At 38.6% G+C, this 24,243-nt stretch overlaps 1 protein-coding gene across 3 annotated transcripts in view; it reads left to right on the top strand.

Annotated features, from left to right (window-relative positions):
* Dnah6 (dynein axonemal heavy chain 6) overlaps nt 1-24,243 on the top strand; it is a 196,070-nt gene that overhangs the window by 126,760 nt on the left and 45,067 nt on the right. For all 3 annotated transcript variants that reach the window (XM_069989108.1, XM_069989109.1, XM_069989110.1), the window contains 10 exons: nt 3,475-3,627; nt 5,315-5,455; nt 7,540-7,782; nt 11,003-11,170; nt 14,106-14,341; nt 15,916-16,177; nt 19,515-19,638; nt 20,341-20,537; nt 22,279-22,482; nt 23,404-23,529. In XM_069989108.1, the coding sequence (XP_069845209.1) occupies nt 3,475-3,627; nt 5,315-5,455; nt 7,540-7,782; nt 11,003-11,170; nt 14,106-14,341; nt 15,916-16,177; nt 19,515-19,638; nt 20,341-20,537; nt 22,279-22,482; nt 23,404-23,529 (1,854 nt within the window). The remainder of the gene's footprint in view (nt 1-3,474; nt 3,628-5,314; nt 5,456-7,539; nt 7,783-11,002; nt 11,171-14,105; nt 14,342-15,915; nt 16,178-19,514; nt 19,639-20,340; nt 20,538-22,278; nt 22,483-23,403; nt 23,530-24,243) is intronic.

Consider the following 24,243-nt stretch of genomic DNA (forward strand, 5'->3'; position numbering starts at 1 on the left):
TTGGAATAAGAAGCTAAAGATAGCAGCAGGTAATGAAATCTTACGTTCAAAGTACATAAATGCATATATGATTTTTCTAAATAGGTTTTATCCAAGAAAAGAAGAAATAAAGCCTCTATCTCCGATCTGATTAATTTCTAAAATTAAAGTAATATTACAGCCGACTCACTGAGCTTGGCTTGAATTAGCAAAGGATTTTTTACATTAATTCGATATGGATATTTTAACTTTAAGAAAAGTAACTTTTCTAGAAGTCAGCCTAAGGATAAAGAGTGATAGACTTGAGAGTCAGCCACTGGTGGCTCATACCTATAATCCTAGCTAAGCAGGAAGCTGAGATCTGAAGATCACAATTTGAAGCCAGCCCTTACAGGAAAGTCCATGAGAATCTTATCTCCAATAAATTTCCAAAAAGCCAAAAGTTGAGCTGTGGCTCAAGTAGTAGAGCACTAGCCTTGAGCAAAAAAGCTCAGGGACAGGGCCCAGGCCCAGAGTTCAAGCTTCCAAGAATGGTGCACACAAAAAAAACAAAAGTGATAGATGTGATGCATGAATATTCTAAACTCCCTTTTAATTTTTAAAACCTTGTTAAGTAGTATTAATTGCAAACACAAATGGAAAAACATTTTAATGTCTATATATTAGTATATATCATATATTATTATGAAAGTATGTATTACAAATGAAAAGACAAGCACAACAACAAAAAAAAATAGAATGTGGATAAGAAACTCCTAGAAAGAACTGTACAGTCCCATCAGTAATCATTTTATTTATTTTAATTAATCAATTTAATTAAATAAATAAAATGCTAGTGGTCTGGCCTTACAAGTTGACAAAAGCTAAAAAAAAATCATTATATTCAGTGTCGGCAAAGATATGGGGAAAACAGGCCTACTCCTTCATAGAAAGTTTATAATCTAACAACTTTCTTTCTGGAAGATGCTAACTGCAATATAAAATTACAGCCTTTTAATTTCATTTATATATAATAACAGTTGTGTTACAAAGTTACATGTACAAGAATAGCTATTGTAGTATTTTTAAATAACTAGAGTTCCAATGTACCATGAAAAAATTACATAAGTAAATTTTAGCATTATCACATAATAAAACACTACATAAAAGATTAAAATTCTATTGTAGAAACATACACAATAATTAATGCAAGAATGTTTATGATATTTTATACCATATATTTGTATACTTTATATGCAAAAAAATTAACTCTGAGCCAGGTGTCGGTGGCTTTCACCTGTAATCCTAGCTACTCAGGAGGCTGAGATCTGAGGATCATGGTTCAAAGCCAGCCAAGAAAGGAAAATCCATTAGATTTTTATCATAACCACCAAAAAGCTATGGCTCAAGTAGTAGAGGGCCAGCTTTGGGCAAAAAAGTTTAGGGGCAGCACCCAGGCCCTGAGTTCAAGCTCCAGGCTCAGCATAAACAAACAAAAAGTCTATTCTGTCAATGGAAAGAACACTGCTGGAGGAATATCAATACCAAATTTCAAACTCTACTATAAAGCCATAGTAATCAAAACAGCTTGGTATTGGCATAAGAACAGACCTCAGGACCAATGGAATAGAATTGAAAACCCAGAAATGAACCTACAGACCTATAGCCATCTAATCTTCGATAAGGGAGCTAAAACAATAGAATGGAACAAAGACAGCCTCTTCAGTAAATGGTGCTGGCAAAATTGGTTAACTACATGTAGAAAACTAAAGCTAGATCCTTATATATCACCCTGCACCAGAATCAACTCCAAATGGATCAAAGACCTTGAACTCAAAGCAGACACTCTGAAAACATTACAGGATGGAATAGGAGAAACCCTAGGTCTCCTTGGCTCAGGCCGAAATTTTTTGAATAGAGACCTGGAAACACAACAAATCAAAGAAAGGTTGGACAAATGGGATTGCATAAAGTTGCAGAGCTTCTGCAGGGCAAATGACATAGCTAGCAAGATCAATAGAAAGCTCACCGATTGGGAGAAGATCTTTACTAGCCATACAACGGACAAGGGTCTCATATCTAAAATATACTTGGAACTCAAAAAATTAAACCCCCCAACAACAAATCCTCAAAGAAACAACTGCCCAATAAATAAGTGGGCGAAAGACTTAAAGAGAAACTTCTCTGAAGAAGAAAGAAGGATGGCCAATAGACACATGAAGAAATGTTCAACATCCCTAGCCATAAAAGAAATGCAAATCAAAACAACATTGAGATATCACCTCACCCCAGTTGGAATGGCAAAAATCAAGAACTCTAACAACAACAGATGCTGGAGGGGATGTGGACAGAAAGGAACCTTACTTCATTGTTGGTGGGAATGTAAACTTGTTCAACCACTTTGGAAAGCAGTATGGAGGTTCCTCAAAAGACTTCACATAGAACTCCCCTATGACCCAGCAATCCCACTTTTGGGCATTTACCCAAATGTTTACAAACAAGACCACACTAAAGCTACCAGCACAACAATGTTTATTGCAGCATTATTTACCATAGCTAAGATATGGAACCAACCCAGATGCCCCTCAGTAGATGAATGGATCAAGAAAATGTGGTATATATACACAATGGAATTCTATGCCTCCATCAGAAAGAATGACATTGCCCCATTTGTTAGGAAATGGAAAAACTTGGAAAAAATTATATTAAGTGAAGTAAGCCAGGCCCAAAGAAACATAGGTCCCATGGTTTCCCTTATTTGCAATATCTAGTATATGTATGAGTCAAGCTGAAAAGGTCAGATAATGTGATGTCAGGAAAATGAACCCTTAGATATGTATTTTAATGTTTTTTTCTTTCATGCATGTGTTTCTAACGCATTTATAAGATTATCTCTTTGTTGCTTTGTATGTCCCTCCCCCACAGTATAACCCCTGCTTTCACTATATTTGATGTCAGTATAACTTGAGGAGGAAATGGGGAAAAACCAGTTGTTTAAGGATACAGGTGGACCTGTTGCAACAATGAGAAGTACAAGTTGTCATGTCCAAAACGAGCTTTACAACATCGGTGCGGGGGGGGGGGGGGGAGGGAGGGGAAGGGGGGGAAGGAGAAGGATTGGGATTGGGGGGAGGGGGGAGGCTGGGAAGGGACGTGAAGGGTAAACAAAAGGAGGAGGCTGCAATGCTTGGTAAGAAATGTACGCATTATCCTGCCCATGTAATTGTAACCCCTCTGTACAGTATGTTCACAAATAAAATTAAATTAAATTAAATTAAATTTTTAAAAAAAGTCTATTCTGTAGGTTATTCAGTTTAATGTATATGTAGACAGTTATTTCATATGTACAACTAGAAAACATCTGGGTCATGAGCTTGTGGGTGATGTTTGTCTTCTTATCCACCTTTATTTTGCTTAACTATAGTTACACAATAAAAATAAAATAAATTGCTCAATAACACATATAACAACTATAAAGTGACTGAATTATGATGATCATTCTGCTTTCTTCTATAGATTGTAGTGGAGGAGTTCCTAGAAGACATAAATAACATTCTGAATTCAGGAGAAGTGCCTAATTTATTTGAAAAAGATGAACTGGAATATGTTTTAGCAGCCACCAGACCAAAAGCAAAAGAAGCTGGAATTCCCGAGGGGAACAGAGACGAGGTAACAACATACCCAAATAGTTGCGTGGCTTTCTACAAACAAGTGATCTGAACCTTTAGCATTCCACAAGCCCTCTTATAGAATCCATAAGTAGAATTTTTTCAGTATAGTTTTTTGGGTAATTTTATGCTTTCTTTTCTACCCTCCCTACTGCTGCCTTATAGAGGTCCTAGTCTTGTCCAAACTGGCCAGCTTCTCTTGTCCTTCAAGTACAAGTTTATTTCACACTTTGCAATGTCCTACTTGAGTGGAGCTGTAGGCATGAGTCTAGTACTTTTTGGAGGATAGGGGGATGTTGGTTGTGGGGCTTGAACTAGGGGACTAGGCACTGTCCTGAGCTCTCTTGCTTAAGGCTAGAGCTCTACCACTTTTAAGCCAAAGCACCACTTCTGGTTTCCTGGGGGTTAATTAGGGATAAAAGTCTCACATACTTTCCTGCCCAGGCTGGCTTCAAACTGCCATCCTCAGACCTCAGCCTCCTGAGTAGCTAGGATTACAGGTCTGAGCTACCAGTGCCCTGCTTGTACTTTTTTCCCCCATGTAGTGGTATTGAATTCAGGGCCTTGTACTAGCCAAAGGAGCATTCTAACTCTTGAGCCACACCCCCAGCCCTTTTGCTTTTAATCTGACTTTCAGGTCAGGTCTCACACTTTTAACTAGGCTGGTCTTAGACTGTGATCCTCCTACTTCTGCCTTCTTGAGTATCTGGGATTACAGGCATGTATCACTATGACAAATTAGTCTTGCATGTTGGATTCCCTGACCAATCAGTTCAGGTATTCCCAATGTAAACATAAATTTAGATTCTCTTACTCAGGAACAGATGAAACAAGAAGCCACATCCAAAGATAGAAGTTCTGGAACCATGTCACTTCTGCCAGGCTTTGCATCTGCAAATTGGATATCTATACTCTGCCCCTCTCTTTCAAGTATCCTCTGTACCCAAGCAAAATCTGTTATGAATATTTATACTTTATGATGTTTTCTCTCATGTGTGGGAGTTAGATCTATAAATATATAATCAGGGTCATATACATATATACACAAATACTGACTAAAGTATGGTAGACACAATAGAGGAATGCAATGGAATAACTTCTTCAAACAGCTTACAGCTTAATAAGTAGCAGGAAGCTGAAATGTGTTGTCAGATGGGGGAAGATGAAGGGGAAGAAGGGCAGATGAATGGAGAAAGAGTGGGCAAATACACTCATAATATTCAAGGTACATATGTGAAAAATGAGCCAGGTAACCTGAGGAGATAGGAGGGATAGCAAGAGATGGAGAAGAATGATAGAAGGGGTATCATTGGTCAAGATGCACTGCAGTCATAAATTATGTTGAAATGATACTCCTTTGCACAAATACTTAGAATTCTATCAACTCTTTTAAAAAGAAATCTCTTCACATACAAAAATAAGGAAGGCCTAAATCATATTTAGAATACTAGCAGGTTCTGTAAAAATCCATTAGAACCTATAATATGTGGGTTTTAGTGTTTCCAGTCTGTGTGAAAGACAAAGCTTGGCACAGATGGCCAGCAGAACAATTCATGCATCAATGCTACTATTGCTATTTAATATCAGCAGCCTCCAATATATGTCAACACTCATTCTCATTACTTAATTAGCCGATACTTCTTTTCGTTGCTGTGTCATTAATTGAAGAATATTGTTCTTTTGCTCAGGTGTTCCAATACTTTATCAGCAGAGTCCGTCAGAAGCTACACATTGTTCTCTGCATGAGCCCAGTTGGGGAGGCCTTTCGTTCCCGATGTCGGATGTTTCCATCCCTTGTGAACTGCTGCACCATCGATTGGTTTGTCCAGGTTGGTGATACCCAGGATATCTCTTTGGGAAGTTAGATTTGCTTGGAGGGTGGGGGGAGGGGAGGACAGTGTCCTGGGACTTGAACTCAGAGCCTGAGCACTATCCCTAAGCTTTTTTGCTGAAGGCTAGTACTATACCACTTGAGCCACAGCTCCATTTCTGCTTTTTGGTGGTTAATTAGAGATAAGAACCTCATGGATGTCCCTGCCCAGTCTGGTTTTAAACTGCAATATTCAGACCCCAGCTTCCTGAGTAGCTATGATTACAAGCATGAGCCACTGGCACCCAGATAGATTTACTAATTTTACAGGGCTAATAAATTGAGAATGACTCACAATTAGCTTTAAAGTCTACTAGGAAGTTACTCATGTCAGGGATAATGGTGACAGTGACAGTCATAGGGCAAAAACAAAACTGTATAAAGGAAGCAGTGTGCTGAATTAGCAGTTCAGAAGTTGTCACAAGTTTTTTTGTTGGTATTTTTTGGAGGGAGGTCATGACTGGGTTTTGGACTCAGGGATTCTCACTTGTTTGGCTTGCTGGTTTGGATGACATTCTACCACTTGAGCCATGCCTCCAACTTAAATTTTTGCTGGTTATTTTATTTTTTGGGGGGGTCCGGTTGTGGGGCCTGAACTCTGGGCCTGGGCGCTGTCCCTCAGCTCTTCAGCTCAAGGCTAGCACTCTACCATTTGAGCCACAGCACCACTTCTAGCTTTTTTCTTTTTGCTTATGTAGTGCTGAGGAATCGAACCCAGGGACTCATGCATGCAAGGCAAGCGCTCTACCACTGAACCACATTCCCAGCCCTTTTGCTGGTTATTTTAGAGATGGAGCCTAGTATGCTTTTATGCTTGGGCTGTGAACTGTAATCCTCCAGATCTCAGCCTCCTAAGTAGCTAAGCCTACAAGCATAAGCCACCAGCAAACAGTTTGTCAGAGATCTTGACAAGAATTATGTTAGTCCACGTTTCAGAAGAAGGTTCAATTGAGAAGAGGGAAAATGATTCAGACACAGTTTATAGGTAACAATTTTGAGAAATTTTGTCCAAAGGAAAGCTAAAGGGATGCAGGAGGTCAAGAAAGAAGTATTTTTGCATGGGAACTACAAGCAGAATGGGTATATATGAGGTGTATGTATGTGTGTGTTTTCATACTGACAAAAAATGATCTAGAAAAGAAACATATGTGGATAAAACAGCATATAATATTAAGTATTTTGGTACCAATGTCTTTGAGTAAGTAGTATGTATGGAAAGCAGTCAAAGATGATGGGTCTGCCCTGGGCAGGAAGTCCACACAGCTTGCCGTTGAGTAACAGGAGAAGAGGCACCAATGCAGGTAGTGAAAAAGCATGTCAGTAGGAATTCACCAACGCGCTCTGTTTGCTTCCAGGGTTTTGCTTTGTTTTGTTTTTGTGGCATGAGAAGCAAAATTATCATATGAAAGTAAAGAGGAAAGCAGAAGCATTAGTAGTCTGAGGACATAGAATAGAATACGAAGCAATCGCTGAAGAGAATACAAAATGGGCATATTAGAAAATGGAGACACATTTCTGGGCTGCACAGAGGAGCTGGCGGTCAGGAATTGAAAGTGGGTCCCATCAGCCTGAGGTGTGTTTCTCTACAGCCATGCTCAGCTGTTCTGCTACAGGCATGGAGTCACAGAGAATTGCATTTGGCTAAGTTAGGTGAAGGTGAGAAAACAGAGGCACAAAGGAGGCGAGGTGTGTGCCAGGTGGCGATGACATTGCTGAAGCTGCTGCATAGCAGAGTGCAGAGTGAGGACAAGAGGTCCCCACCACATCTGCGATTCATTCATGGAATTCCACAGACACACAACCACTCATTCCTTCCACGAACAAACAGTATAAAACGGCTTCTACGCGTGTGACCCAGCATGGATCAGCAAATGAAGCTGGGCCCTTCTCTGATCGACGGAGAACTCCATTGTGTTCACTCAATACCAGAGACAGGAGGAGGAGTAACCTACATGAAAGAAGGGACTAAGGGAGGGAAAGTTTTCTTTATTATTAAACGGTTTGTGACGGAAATGACCGACAGAATTTCTTCTTTGTTTGCAGTGGCCCCGAGAAGCACTTCTTTCTGTGTCAAAGACATTTTTCTTATCTATCGATACTGGTAGTGAAGAACTGAAAGAAAAGCTATCCCTCATGTGCGTGAATGTTCACTTGAGCGTCACCCAGATAGCAGAACGCTATTACGCTGAGCTCCGACGGCGGTACTACACAACGCCTACCTCCTACCTGGAGCTCATCAACCTCTACCTGTATATGCTCACTGAGAAACGGAAGCAGTTGGTCACAGTAAGTTCAATACACTATTGTCCAGAAAAACTTGGCTGGGTTTTTCTCTTTTTTTTTAACTCAAAACTTTTGGGAAGGAGTAGGAAAAAACAACAACAACAACCCTATACCCTTATCTTTGCCTCCAGATCCTGATTCATTCTGACCTTTACTCTTGACAAACTGGGGTCAAATTTTTTTTTTTTTAAAAAAAAAAAGTCTTACACTGTTATTCTAGAGGATCTTACACACTTTCTAGATCTTTCTGGATATTTACGTCACTGACTTATTAACATGCGTAGCAATGCACAAGTATCATTGACTTGGTAGAATCGACCTTGAAATAACATTAAACACTAAACAACATTGTCAGTGCTGCAGTATTTAATATGGAGGCAATTCTTTGTCAAGCTTCAGGAATGAGGTTTTAAATGGTCTCTAGTGCTGATGGTTCCCATTAAGCCCAAAGCATTTGGTGGAAGACAAATCACATACAGCTCAAGTTTAGCCTCTTGGGACACAACCTTGAGCACAGTATTGAATTCCTTCCTATAAGCTTTAAGAGAAAAATAAGCTTGAAAAACATCTCTAACTCCTTCTTGAATTGTTGTGGAATTTAAATAAGAAATTGTTTGTGGAGCATTTAGACTACAATCTGATACATATATGGTACTCAAGAACTAGTAGATGCCATTATCATCATCATCATCATCATCATCATCATCATCATCATCATCGGGTTATTAACATGAGCTAAAATTTCAACATTTTGGTATACACACATACATATATACACATATAATTAAATTTTATTCATCCATCAGGAAAAATAATATAACGCCATCTGCAGGAAAATGGATGAATCTGGAAAAACAATCATGTTGAATAAAGTAAGCTAGGCTCAGAAAGATGAAGAGCACATTTCTCTCATACTTGGATGTTAGACCTAAAATATAAACATACAGGTAAACACATGCAGGGCTACACAGATATAAATACACTATCAAACTGATTAGAGTGTGGTATATGCAGGAGTAAGATCCCATGGTAAAATCCCTTTGAACAATTAGCAGACAGATTAATGAAATTAATAGCAGGAAGCTGACACGAGCATGTTTGTCTGAGCGGGGTAGAGCGTAAGAGGAGGGAAACAGATGAATGAAGAAAGGGATGATGGGTGAATACAGTCATTATACTTATTGCACATATGTGAAAATGGAACTAGGAGACTTGAGGAGATGGATGGGGATAGGATAAATGGGAGAGGGGAAGAATGATGGCAGGATGACACTGATCAAGATGCACTGTGCACATAAACAGACATTTTAAACTGAAATAGTAACAGCATTATGGTTTGGATACTCAAAATGTTTTTCAGAAGAGTTTTACCTCATGATACGTATGCCTTATAAAATAAGTATTTTTATATATTTTTATATATTATATGCTCTCAAACACCCAGCTTCCAGGTTTATGGACTCTTTTTTGTTTATTTTCAATTTTGTAAGTTTTACATTTTGTTTTTAATACACCCTGACTTATAGGATATTAAAATTTTCACGGTAAATTAGAGATACCAGCACTTTTTACTCTTCTTTAATAATGATAGCCTTAAAGCTATCATTTTCATCTGAGCACGTTTTACAATGTGCTCTAAGTTTTTAATTATTTGGCTCTAAGTGAACACATATCACTTTTGCCTTTAAAACTTTTTGACTAAATACATGATCAATATTTGTGAAAATTCTAGACATTTTTAAATTATATGATCTATTACAGGATATAAGATCCTGTCAATTGCTAATGACAGATTTTCTTGATGGTATTATTTGTTCTGTTTAATTACTTTGATTTCTCTGCTTGATTTGATTTTGAATATGTATATTGAAATCAACTACTTTATTCCTTTGTAATTTTTGTTTTATATACTTAGTAAATACAATGTCTGATGATGTTAGGTAAAGAATACATATATAGGGGCTGGGAAGTTGGCTCAGTGGTAGAGCACTTGCCTTGCATGCCTGAGGCCCTGGGTTCGATTTCTCAGCACCACATAAGCAAAAAGAAAAAACCTGGAAGTGGCGCTGTGACTCAAGTGGTAGAGCGCTAGCCTTGAGCTGAAGAGCTGAGGGACAGTGCCCAGGCCCAGAGTTCAGGCCCCACAACCGGACCCAAAAATTAAAAAAAAGAATATATATATTCAGTATATATAATGCGTGTATAATTGAACAACAAAATCTATTTTGCAGTGGTTCTAGGGACTTTGTTAGAGTCCTGGTTACCATTTGAGTACTACTTAAGGCTGATAGCTAGAACACAGAAAATACTCTACTGAGCACTAAAGAACAAGTTCAGGAAACAGGCTACTTTTATTTCAGAAAAATAAATCATTTAACAAAAATTTCATTATCAGTTGTTTCACAACTACCTATGTGTCTGGGAGATCGATCACTGTGTTTTTCAGGCAAACTGTGGGTTCCTGAGTCAGCCTATGATTCTTAAACAAACAACTTGTTTTTCTTTTAAAGCAACACTGTAAAATCAATAATTTTTAACTGGCCAATCTAAACCACAAAATTAAACAACTCTTTTGGTATAGTACCTTTGTTCCTAATCAAAAATGTTGCCAAACACCAGTCAGTGGCTCACACCTATTATCCTAGCTGCTCAAGGAGGCTGAGATCTGAGGTTCGTAGTTCAAAGCTGGCCCAGGCAGGAAAATTCATGAGACTCTTATCTCCAATTAACTATCAAAAATAAATAAATAAATAAAGCCAGAAGTGGAGCTGTGGCCCAAGTGCTAGCCTTGGAGGGGAAAAAAAAGTTCAAGACAACACTTAGGACCTGAGTCAAGCACCAGAACCAGCACAAAATAATACTTTCAGTACTGGAATGTAGGGCTCAGATTCAGCAAAACACAGCTAAATGCCCAGTACCCAGTTTCTCCAGGCTCATCATAAGCAAACAGGATCCCTCAGCTGTGGGCACCAGAGATTGCTGCCTCAGCTTGTTCAATGGCCCTCCCTCATTCATTCATTAATTCCTCATGCTACCATGAGGAAAGACATGATCATTTCCTAGATTGTTTTACCTGAAAATTACTCTCAACTTGCAATATGTACACAACTTGAAGTGTTACAAATTAATTTGCTAGTTCTGTCAATCTAATAGATGAGTAATAAATGCCAAAAACTTACAATTTATAATGTTCTTACAATAGAAATTTTTTGTTGTCATTTAGGCAAAAGATCGGGTGAAAAATGGTCTCTCCAAGCTATTAGAAACAAATGTGCTAGTAGATAGAATGAAATTAGATCTTTCTGCTTTAGAACCTGTGCTAATAGCAAAATCCCAAGATGTTGAAGCTCTAATGGAAAAATTGGCTTTGGATCAAGAAAGTGCTGATCAGGTATGCCACATAATCTGATGGTATGCATGGGGCTTTATTCAGCCATTGATCACTTACATAAAATCATATATGATCAGATTGTTTAATTATGTGTGTGTACAGATATATTTTGTTGTTGGTGGTGGTGGTGGTCCTAGGGCTTGAACTCAGGGCCTGGTGCTGTCCATGAGCTTCTTTGTGCCCAAGGCTAGCACTCTACCACTTGAACCACAGCACTACTTCCATTGTTTTCCAAGTGGTTTATTGGAGATGAGAGTCTCACAGACTTTTCTGCCCAAGTTGGCTTAGAACCACAGTCCTCTGATCTCAGCCTTTTGAATAGCTAGAATTATAAGGGTGAGCCACCAGCACCTGGTGTTTTACCATACATTTCTTAAAAATAATTGAGTGATAATTTTTATGCCAGTCCTGTGTGCTGTTCCTGAGCTTTTTTGTTCAAGACTAGTGTTCTACCCCTTGAGCTACAATTCTACTTACAAATGATAAACTTATTGATGTTATTTTAAAAGCAATGCTTTGGGGTTTTTTTAGAGTTTTGGAGGCTTTTGTTTGGTTTTCGTTTTGTTTTGTTTTTCCTCAATATAATGTTTTTAATAAGTTATTTTTATTGTGAAAATACTGTACAAAGGGGTTACAGTTACATGAGCAAGGTAATGAGTACATTTCTTATCAAGTATTGTTGCCTCCTCCTTTGTTTTTCCCCTATCATCCTTTCCCTCCCACCTCCACAACTACATTCCCCCCTCTCCTCGCCCCCTCTCCCCTCCTAAATTGTAAAGTTTGTTTTTCAACATAGTGTCTTATACATCTCATTGTTACAATGCGTCCACCTGTATCCCTATTTAAACATTTTGTTTTTTCCCTTCCCCTCCCCAAATTATACCAACATTAAATACAGTGAAAACAGGGGTTATACCATGGGGGAGGGACATACAAAGCAACAAAAAAAATCACATGGTACCTTATAAATACGTTAGACACAACCATTTGTTTCCCTAGAAAAAAACCACTTGTGTCCCTATCTTGGGGTTCATTTTGCCTAATTTCATATTATCTGGTCATATGTATATAGCTTTTGAACTTTTCTACTTGTCGCAGACATATACTAGTTATTGCAAATAAGGGAAACCATGGGGCCTATGTTTCTTTGGGCCTGACTCACTTCACTTAATATAATTTTTTCCAAGTCTTTCCATTTCCTAACAAATGGGACAATGTCATTCTTTCTGATGGAGGCATAGAATTCATATATATACATATATATGTATATATATATACACATACATACATACATACATACATATATCACATTTTCTTGATCCATTCATCTACTGAGGGGCATCCGGGTTGGTTCCATATCTTAGCTATCATAAATAATGCTGTGATAAACATAGTTGTGCTGGTAGCTTTAGTATGGTCTTGTTTGTGATCATTTGGGTAAATGTCCAAAAGTGGGTTTGCTGGGTCATAGGGGAGCTCTATGTGGAGTCTTTTGAAGAACCTCCATACTACTTTCCAAACTGGTTGAACAAGTTTACACTCCCACCAACAATGCAGTAGGGTTCCCTTCTGACCACATCCCCTCCAGCATCTGTTGTTATTAGAGTTCTTGATTATTGCCATTTTAACTGGGATGAGGTGGTATCTCAATATTGTTTTGATTTGCATTTCTTTTATGGCTAGAGAGGTTGAGCATTTCCTCATGTGCCTATTGGCCATTCTTATTTGCTCTTCAGAGAAGTTTCTCTTTAAGTCTTTAGCCCACTTATTTATTGGGCAGTTGTTTCTTTGAGGATTTGTTGTTGGGGGATTTAATTTTTGAGTTCCAAGTATATTTTAGATATGAGACCCTTATCTGTTGTATGGCTAGTGAAGATCTTCTCCCAATCTGTGAGCTTTCTATTGATCTTGCTAGCTATGTCCGTTGCCATGCAGAAACTAAAACTAAAGCTAGATCCTTATATATCACCCTGCACCAGAATCAACTCCACATGGATCAAAGACCTTGGAGTCAAAGCAGACACCCTGAAAACATTACAGGGCAGAATAGGAGAAAACCTAGGTCTCCTTGGCACAGGCCGAAATGTTCTTAATAGCGACCCAGAAATACAACAAATCAAAGAAAGATTGGACAAATGGGATTGCATGAAGCTTGTTTTTTTTTTTTTTTAAGGAAGATTTCACTAGCTAGCCTAAGCTGGCCTTAAACTCAAGATTCTTCTATCTCAGACTCGAGATTTCTGCTATTACATGTGTGTTACACAACACCTGGCTTAGAAATGATTTTTAATTGTAAGCAACCTCTCTTTAGTGCCTCTCTTAGGCACTGGTGGCTCACACCTGTAATCCTATCTATTCAAGAGACTGAGATTTGAGGATCGTACTACCTGCAAATATAAAGCAACTGTTTCTCTCCTAAGGAGGAAACTCTTGTTTTAATTTTATCTCTATTACTTATTGACATGGCATGAGATGGACAAAGAGCATAAAATGCAATCTAACTAATTCTCTTTTATCACTGGTCTAACCTAAAGAGAAAATATAACTCATTATTATTGGCTTTATTTTCAAACACTGAAATTCAAATACAGGTTGAGTCTTTCTTACCCAAAATACTTGGGGATACTTTGGATTTGGGATTTGGGAATATTTGCATGTATGATGAGATATTTTGAACCTAGGACCCAAGTCCACACACAAAATTCATTCATCTTCATATATACTTTATACACATGGCATAGCCTGAATACAATTTTAGACAGTATTTTTAGTACACCTGCCCTCTATTTTGCCTATGGCTTATCATATGAGATCAAGTGTAGAATGTTCCATATGGGAAATCATTTTGGCACTCAAAACCTTTCCAATTTTGATTTACTGGATTATGGATGCTCAACCTCTGAGATCACTTAAGCAATCATATGTCAATGGTTAGGTCCGTAGTGTTGTGCAAGAAGATCAAGCAAAAGCAAAAGTGAAAGCTGAAGAAACCCAAGCAATAGCAGATGATGCTCAAAGAGATCTGGATGAAGCCCTGCCTGCCCTTGATGCTGCCAATAAAGCACTGGATTCCTTAGACAAGGCAGATATATCTGAAATCCGGGTTTTTACAAAGCCCCCAGATTTGGTCATGACTGTGATGGAAGCGATCTCCATTCTCTTAAATGCCAAGTGAGTAACACTCAATCACCTGTCACCAGACTATCAGGTGGGACTTTTTTGCTGGTTTATTTTTTTCTCCTTTTTTTTTTTTTTGGTCAGTTTTGGGGCTTGAACTCTGGACCTGGGCACTGTCCCTCAGTTCTTCAGCTCAAGGCGAGCTCTCTACCATTTGAGCCACAGTCCCACTTCCAGTTTTCTGAGTGGTTTATTGTAGATAAGAGTATCACAGACTTTCCTGCCCAGACTGACTTTGAACCGTGATCCTCAGACCTCAGCTTTTTGACTAGCTAGGATTACAGGCCACCAGTGCCTGGCTTTTTCTCCATTTTTAACACACAAACACACACACACACACACACACACACACACACATACACACGTTCATCCTCCTCTCCAACATTCCTCCAATTTAATCATTCACTAAATTGATTCAAACTGATTCAGTAGGCTTTTCTTTTCAAATTCTACTTTATTCTAGATCATGAAAGACATAAAGATTAGAGTCTTTCTCCACAGGATGTACATTTAATGGAGAGGTATATGTAGGTTTCTCAGAAGAAGATGCTCAGCTGGTGGTTGGACCATGGGGAGAGCTCAGAGAGCCATGATGTTCACAGAATGGGAGGGAACTGATCAGAGCAGTGATTACAATCCTGGAAGATCAGGTGTGCTGCATCACAGTTCAGATTTCATCTTGAAGATATGTACCTTCCAAACATTTATTGGCAAACAGAATTCTTTTTTTAATTAAAAAAAATTATTGTATAGGCCATGTGCCAGTGGTTCATGCCTGTAATCCTGGCCACTCAAGAGGCTAACATCTGAAGATCAGGGATTTGAAGCCAGCACAGGCAAGAAAGTCCATGCAACTCCTATCTCCAAGTAATCACCAAAAAGCCAGAAGTGAAGATGTGGCTCAAGCAGAAAAGTGCCAGCCTTGAGCAAACAAAACTAAGGCACAGCACTCAGGCCATGAATACAAGCCCTAATCCCAACACAAAATAAGAATAGTAGTAGTAGTAGTAGTAGTAGTAGTAGTAGTAGTAGTAGTAAATAATAACATACCTTTTATGTTAAACTTAGCAAATGACCTGAAGTACTCTATCACTTGTCCCTCAGACAAGCACCTTCTTCAGGAAAACCTCTGCAGGGCACAGATAAAAGCCTCTGTAGGCAGAGGAGTTTTTAAACCATTGAATATTTTTTACCTAGTCAGATTTACATAATATAGAGACCAATGTGATAATAACTCCAAAGAGCAAGGCTGACCATAAAAAATATAAATCCCAGCTAGAAAACTAAGGCAAATGAGATAAAATGTGTGCCTAGGCCAGTTTTGAATTAAAACTGTTTTTTTTTTCCTATAATGGCTTACGTTTTCCAGAACTCTATTATTTTATCATTTTGTCTACCAAATTTGAGTTATATGGAATCTTAATCATCCAATTACTTTCTCCCTATGATAACTGTGTGCATAGCTAACAGTTATTATGGGAGTCATATAATGTTCTCAGAGGAATATATCTGCTATGTTTTATATTTCTTGATTACAATGTTATTAATTTAGGATTTCTGTCTTTCAGACCTGATTGGCCAACAGCAAAGCAACTTCTTGGGGACTCTAACTTTCTGAAAAGGCTTTTAGACTATGATAAGGAAAACATAAAGCCTCAGATCTTGACAAAGCTTCAGAAATATATTAACAATCCTGACTTTGTGCCTGAAAAAGTAGAGAAAGTGTCCAAAGCATGTAAGTCAATGTGTATGTGGGTACGAGCAATGGATTTGTACTCACGAGTAGTCAAGGTGGTCGAACCAAAGAGACAAAAACTTCGAGCTGCACAGGTATGTTATCCATGTTGTGTTATTTTATAGAAATAAGGGTTGTGATCATCAATCATTCATACTCTGAATAGTATCACCATGTTCCTATTCAATAGAGATGGTGACAATATTCTTGAAAATTAGTTCTTTTGTTGGTGGTTTTTTTAGGAGGTTTTATCGGTCATAGGGTTTGAACTCAGGGCCTGGGCACTGTCCCTGAGCTCTTTTGCTCAAGGCATAGCACTCTCACTTTAAGCCATAGCTCCACTTCCCGTTTTTTGAGGGGTTAATTGGGAGATAAAAGTCTCATGGGGACTTTTCTACCTAGGCTGGCTTCAAACCATGATCCTCAGATCTCAGCCTCCTGAGTAGCTAGGTTTACAGGGGTGAGCCACCAGTGCCCAGTTTAAATGTTTGAAGGATTTTTTTTTAGAGGTTTGGGGGGGGGGCATATTTAATTGTTTTTGTTTTTGTCTTTCTTTTTTTGGTACTGAGGATCAAACCCGGATGCTGTACTTGCTAGGCAAGAGCTTTACCACTGAGCTACATTGCAGCCTTTCAGCTTTGTTTTAAACAATAACTGGCAAAGTTTTTTGTTTGTTTAGTGATTTCCTCTAGAATCATCCTTTATCCAACATAAAACAAAAATGTTTCTGCATTTACTCATCTGAAAAAAAGGGAACTGTGCCCATAGAGTTTTGGGTTCTTTGTTCTTGGGTAGTGGGGGGTTGTTTGTTTGGTTTGTGTGTGTGTGTGTGTGTGTGTGTGTGTGTGTGTGTGTGTGTGTGTGTGTGTGTGTGTGTTTGTTGTTTTGTTTTGTTTGCCAGTCCAGGAACTTGAACTCAGGGCCAGATACTGTTCCTGAGCTTCTTTATGCTCAAGAATAGCACTCTACCACTTGAGCCACAGCACCACTTCTGGCTTTTTTTGGGTAATTTATTGGAGATAAGAGTCTCATGGGTACTTTTCTGCTCAGATTGGCTTCAAACAGCGATCCTAAGATCTCAGCCTTCTGAATAGCTAGGATTACAGGTGTGAGCCACCAGCACCCGGCTTCCTATGGCATTTTTTAATTACCTGGTAGCAGCAGCAGCCGATGATCTAGCTTTGGTATCATCTGAGGTCTAAGAGCCAGATGACCCTACAATAGACACAAAGTACTTGCACTTCACAAGAAGAACAAAGAATGATCTTTGAGTGAAACAGGTTATAAAAACCTGCAGATATATATCAGGGTTATGTACTATTTGTCTATAAAGCTCCAGATTGTAGTTTTAAGCATTGAAGCTACACAGTCTCTTACATGTATTCAACTCTGTTATCACTCCACAAAGACAGCCATTGACAATACATAAATGAATAAGCATGGCTATATTCCAGTATAACTTTATTTATAGAGGCTGAAATTCATATTTCACACATGTAGCCCATGCCACCAAATAATCTTCTTTTGATTTTCCCCCCAATCTTTGCAAGACATAAAAACTCCAAAGCCAAATCCCAGTGGCCCACGCCTATAATCCTAACTACTCTACAGACTGAGATATGAGGATAGCAGTTTTAAGCCAGCCTGGCAGGAAAGTCTGTGAAATATTTATCTCCAATAAACTACCCCCTCCCAAAAAATAAACAGAAGTGAGCTATGACTCAAGTGCTATAGCACTAGCCTTGAGGGAAAAAGAGAAAAAAAAAAGCCCAAGGACAGTGCTGCCTAGGCCCTGAGTTCAAGCCCCAGGACTGGCACCAAAAACAAAAAACAAAACAAAACAAAAAACTAGTTAGGTCTAGGCTCCTATAATCCTAGCAATCCTGCTACTCAGAAGGCTGAGATCTGAGTATCACAATTCGAAGCCATCCAGGTCAGGAAAGTCCATGAGACTCATATCTCCAATTAACCACTAAAAGGCTGGAAGTGGAGCTGTGATTCAAGTGTTGGAGCACTAGCCTTGAGTAAAAAAAGATCAGGGGCAGTGCCCAGGCCCTAAAGTCAAGCCTCAGGATTGGAACCAAAAAAAATGTAGAAAACTTGGTTTCCATTATTGTATGAATAATTAGTTTCATTATTTAAAATTAGTAATCCGTGGGTTATGGGTGTAGCTCCGTGGTAAGAGCACCTGTTTAGTGATTATAAGCCACTGAGTTCACATTCTATTGCCAAAAAGAAAAAAATTAGTAGTCCATTGTGGCAAATAATTTGTCTTGAATGTTCAATAAATCTGCTTCATTTTATAATTTGTGTTTTAATTTTGTTTTATCTACTTTTTATTTATATTTTACTCCCTTGTATCTTTGTATCTTTGATAGTACATCAAATTATTTTTCAACATGTAAAAGAGAACATAATTTTTTATTTTTATATGTTTTTTATTGTAAAAATACTGTACAAAGGGGTTAAGTTACATGAGTAGGATAATGAGTACATTTCCTGTTGTGCAATGTTACCTCCTCCTTTGTTTTTCCCCTACCATCCCTTCCCTCCTCACCTCCCCAAATCCTCCCTGCCCCACCCCACCCCCACCGAAGTTGTAAATTCGTTTTCAACATAGTGTCTTATACATCTCATTGTTACAATGGGTCAACCTGTATCCCTATTTAAGCATTTTGTTATTTCCCTTCCCCTCCCCAAATTAGGAAAATGTATATACAAAATGCAGGGCACCAGAATCAAATACAGTGAAAACAGAGGTTATACCATGGAGGAAGAACATACCAAAGAGACAAAAAAAAAATCATATAGTACATTATAAATACGTTAAAAACAATAGCAAAAGAGGGGAAAAAACCACTGTGTCCCTATCTCAGGGTTCATTTTGCTTAACATCATCTTATATGTTCATATGTACATAGCTTTTGACCTTTTCTGCTTACCTGAACATTTACTAATTATTGCAAATAAAGGAAACCATAGGACCTATTTTTCTTTGGGCCTGGCTTATTTCACTTAATATAATTTTTTCCAAGTCTTTCCATTTCCTAACAAATGAGGCGGTGTCATTTTTTTGATGGAGGATTCCATTGTGTGTGTGTGTGTGTGTGTGTGTGTGTGTGTGTGTGTGTCACATTTTCTTGATCCATTCATCTACTGAGACATCTGGGTTGGTTCCATATTTTAGGTATGGTAAATAATGCTATGATAAACATAGTTGTGCTGGTAGCTTTAGTATAGCCTTGTTTGTGATCATTGGGTAAATGCCCAAAAGTGGGATTGCTGGGTCACAGGGAACTCTATCAACCACTTTGGAAAGTAGTATGAAGGTTCTTCAAAAGACTCCACATAGAGCTCATATATATACATATATATACACATATATATGTATATACCTATACATATATATAGATACTTGCTTTGTTTTATCAGGCTGAACTTGATATTACAATGGCTACTCTGAAAGAAAAACAAGCATTACTAAAACAAGTAGAGGATCAAATACAAGCCTTACAAGACAAATATGACAAAAGTATAAATGAAAAAGAAAATTTAGGTAAGTAACTCATAGAAAATACATTGGCAGAAAAGGCTTGATCTTCAAAAGTTAGAAGAATTATCAAGCAGGCAGATGTCTGGGGTTTTTGTTTTGTTTTATTTTGTTTTTTCGGGGGGAGGGTTGTCAGTCGTGGGGCCTGAACTCTGAGCCTGGGTGCTATCCCTCAGCTCTTCAGATCAAGGCTAGCACTCTACCACTTGAATCACAGTTCCACTTCCAGCTTTTTCTGCTTCTTTGACACTGAGGAATCAAACCCAGGGCCTCATGCATGCAAGGCAAGCACTCTACCACTGAGCCACCTTCTCAGCCCCCAGATGTCTGTTTTTATCTGACTTATTTTCACTGGACTTCTTCTACTAACCTATCAAGTGGCAAGCACTACAGAGACTGTGTATATTCAACATCTTCTACCTAATCAAGACTTCTTGGAGCATGTTGCATTTATAACTCCAAGCAACAGATGAATGTGATCTAGAACATACGTACCACAGAGCCACAGAGAACACTACTTTCAGCCAATGTAATTATATATTCAAAAGAATAGTTGGCATGAAAGAGGCAAACTTACTTAAAATGAGAAATAGCTGAAATGGTGTGGAGTTTCATAGAGATGTATCTGCTACAAACCAGAGCAGGTAGATAAACTTGTAATATTTGAGAAAAATACCAACATGACCTGATGTTCTTAAATTTTTCTAGCAAAAAACATGGCCCTGACAAATGCTCGTCTAATACGTGCTGGAAAACTGACAGCTGCATTAGGAGATGAGCAGGTCCGATGGGAAGAAAGCATACAAAAATATGAGGAGGAACTATCAAACATCATTGGGAATGTGTTCATAGCTGCAGCTTGTGTGGCTTATTATGGGGCTTTCACGGCCCAGTACAGGCAATCGGTAAGAAAACACTTTCCCTAAAGAGTGATAAAAAACATATATGTTGAGGGCAGAGATTCATTTTTCTGAGTTCAGATGGAGGCCTTCCACTATGGTGGCTCACCAGGATGCAAAGTTATATGTATATAAATATACAATGTATATATATAAATATACACATTTGTATTATGTATATATAAATATATGTGCATCTAGGAATAAGTATATGTATATGAATATATAATTATGTACATACATGTCATATGTGTTCATATACATATTATATTGTTATTAATATTATATCATGTGCATGTGCTTTATATATACTTACATTTTTATATAATGTATATACACATACAAACATATATATTCTACAACCCTCCTACTCTCCCATTGACTAGTGGTAGGCTACTCCTTTCTTAAAATGTTCCTCCCTTTTCTTGGGCCTTAGAAAGTTGAGTGGGTTATCACTCACACAACACAAGAACCTGGGAGTGGACAGAAAACTGTGTGGCCCTGCCCTGAGGGTCAGAAGTGGAGGTCAAATCAACAAGGATGAAAAGTTCTAAAGTGCTAAGATTCCTACAGAGGTCTGGGAATGGGAAGGAATAAGACAGGATGAATATGTGGTTTCTTGTGCTCTTATAGCTATCTCTATTTTCCTTAATATTTTTATCATTATAATGAAGGTGATGTAAAAGGGGTTAGAGTTACATACGTTAGGTAAAGAATACAATTATTTTTTAACAATGTCACCATTTCCCTTGCGTCCTGCCAGTTTTTCCCTCACTATATCTTTTTTTTCTGGGGGAGGGGAAGTGTTGGGGCTTCAACTCAGAGCCTGGGTACTGTCTCTGAGCTTCTTTTGTTCAAGGCTAGCATTCTACCACATGAGCCACAGAGCCATTTCCAGCTTTTTCTGTTTATGTGGTACTGAGGAATCGAGCCCAGAGTTTCATGCATGCTAGGCAAGCACTCTACCCCTGAGCCACATTCCCAACTACTATATCTATCTTTAAAACAAAAAAAGTTTCTTCTTTTTTTTTGGTTTGACACTGGAACATTAATTCAGTACCTGATGCTTTTGCTTATTGGCTAGCACTCTATCAACTGAGCTATACCTCCAACCCCAAAACTTTTCTTCTATCAGAGAATAGAAGTTCCCATCTATATACACTCTCCAGGGAACTAAATAATGGGAAAGGGTTGTATAGTTGCTTTGATAAAATGACTTCCTGAAACTTTCTTGCCTGCATCCTTGAGTTATAAAACCTGCTGATAGGTTCATCAAGACTCTGCAAGAGCTCCAGTCCAGTTCAGCCATGTTTCTCACTGGGGCAGAGAATGGGACAGACAGTGCTCTGAATGACTGTACTTTTCCAGGAAGGAAACAAGAAGCTAATCTCCCTCTTTCCAACTACTGATTTCTAGTAGCATAATAACCCCAGATTTCTCCACATGTCCCCAAGACTCTCCCAAAAGGGGCACAATACCTAGGTTTGAAAATCACTGTGACAGCCCAGTCATTTCACATGAAGAAACTGAAGTTCAGACAAAGGGAGTGACATACCCAAAGTCTTAGTTAATGGCATAGTTTTAACACCAGGTCTCCAGATTTTTAATCGACTTGTGTACCTTATTCTTTGATGGCAAGAACCTGCAGAGACTGGTACAATCCAGTTCTTCTAGCAACTGGCTTTTTCCTGCATACCACTAAGTGTAGGCCCTCACTATATACACACAAGCTTCCCTCTTTGTATAGCTTATAGAATGCTGGATTGAGTACTGCCAGGAACTGGAGATCCCAATTGACCCTTCCTTCAGCCTCATTAACATCCTTGGAGATCCCTATGAAATAAGGCAATGGAACACAGATGGACTGCCTCGTGATGTGACATCAACAGAAAATGGCATTTTGGTTACTCAAGGGAGACGATGGCCGCTGATGATTGACCCCCAGGATCAGGTGGGTAACAAATGCTTGTGATTAGCAGCCAATTCAACCTGCTTAATATTGGTCTGTCTCTCATGAATTGCAAGATTTATCTTTGTAACATTATGGAAATTTAGACCTAGAGAGAGAGAGTTTAGAAGCCAGCTAGTCGAAGTCTCTCAGTTTGTGGATATAGGAAATAGGAAAGAACTTGTTTGTTTATTTGTTGTGTGCTTGTCTTAGAGTTTGAACTCAAGGCCTGGGTGCTGTCCCTAAGCTTTTGTGCTCATGGCTAGCATTCTACCACCTGAGCCAGAGCTCCATTTCTGGCTTTTTTGTGGGGTAATTAATTGGAGATCAGTCTCACAGCCGTTTTTGCCCAGCTGGCTTTGAATCATGATCTTCAAATCTCAGCTTCCTGAGTAGTTAGAATTACAGACATGAGCCACTGGCACCTGGCAAGAAAAAACATGTTTAAGTGTTGTCCATGCCTGATTTTGATTGGTTTGTTTAGGGGGCCGACCATTTATTTACTGCTATTCAGGAAAAAATTGGCAGAAATTCATCCTTACAGAGTCCTTGCTCCTAAAGAGTCAAACGGAAGTCGTCATATGATAGAATTTAGAGTGAGCTTGCTTGGAATTTACAGACTCTTATCTGTTCCCCTAAGTCCATGTATCAGATTAGACTAAGTAGGAACTGGAAAGGGGAGCCATTGTGAAAGCTCGAGAGACAACCTTGAACCAGAAGCATGGGCTTTTTCCAGGTGACCCTTTTCTTTATTTGTTTTAAATTTGAACTAAAGGAGGACTCTTTCTAAACATTAAACTTAAATGGTTGTATTGAATAAGAGATCGTTTTATTTTGTCATATTTTAAGTCTTCAGTGTGCTTCTAGATTGCACAAAACTTCTAAACTTTTTGATAAAATGTCCCCTTGTGCTCTCTTATATAGGCCAATCGCTGGATAAGGAACAAGGAAAGCAAAAGTGGGTTAAAGATCATTAAACTTACAGATAATAATTTCTTGCGATTACTTGAAAATTCCATCCGACTTGGTTTACCTGTCTTACTAGAAGAGGTTTGCCTTTTACTTTCTTTTCTTACTCTAGTTCCCAAGTTCTCAGATCACATCTGGAATTCTACACAGACCACAACTGCACAATACAAGTGGCATAAATCAAGCCTGGTACCAATGGCTCACATCTGTAATCCTAGCTACTTGAGAGCCTGAAAATGGGAGGATAGAAGTTCAGGGCCAGACCCTTTCTCAGTCCATACCTGGGTGCAGTGGTATACACCAATCTTCTTAAGCTACATAGGAGGCTAAGATTGGGAGGATTACAGTTCTGGGCCAGCTCAGCAGTAAAAGTACATGAGATTTCACCTCAACAGAAATAAGCTGGCCATTGGTTTGCTCTTTATATAATAGTACATTCTCATATAAGAAGTACCTTGTTTGCGGAAGTGGCGCTGTAGCTCAAGTGGTAGAGCGCTCGCCTTGAGCTGAAGAGCTGAGGGACAGCGCCCAGGCCCAGAGTTCAAGCCCCACGACCGACAAAAAAAAAAAAAAAAAGAAGTACCTTGTTTGTTAATGAATTTTTCACTTTCAGGCACCGTTTTGGTGTTAACAGGGTCATTGTAAGTGTTCTGACACTGCTAATTCATAGGGCTCACTGTGAGCCTTAAACGTTAGAAAATTGGTTGTTTTAAACTTTTTGTGCAGATATTTCTTCATATTATTTTAATATTATTTAGCTGGGGGAGTTGTTTCTATAATCCTTTAAAACAGTTT

This window comes from Dipodomys merriami, unplaced genomic scaffold (assembly GCF_024711535.1).
Source record: "Dipodomys merriami isolate MVZ:Mamm:240054 unplaced genomic scaffold, mDipMer1.0.p SCAF_37, whole genome shotgun sequence".
NCBI classification, from domain to species: Eukaryota; Metazoa; Chordata; class Mammalia; order Rodentia; family Heteromyidae; genus Dipodomys; species Dipodomys merriami.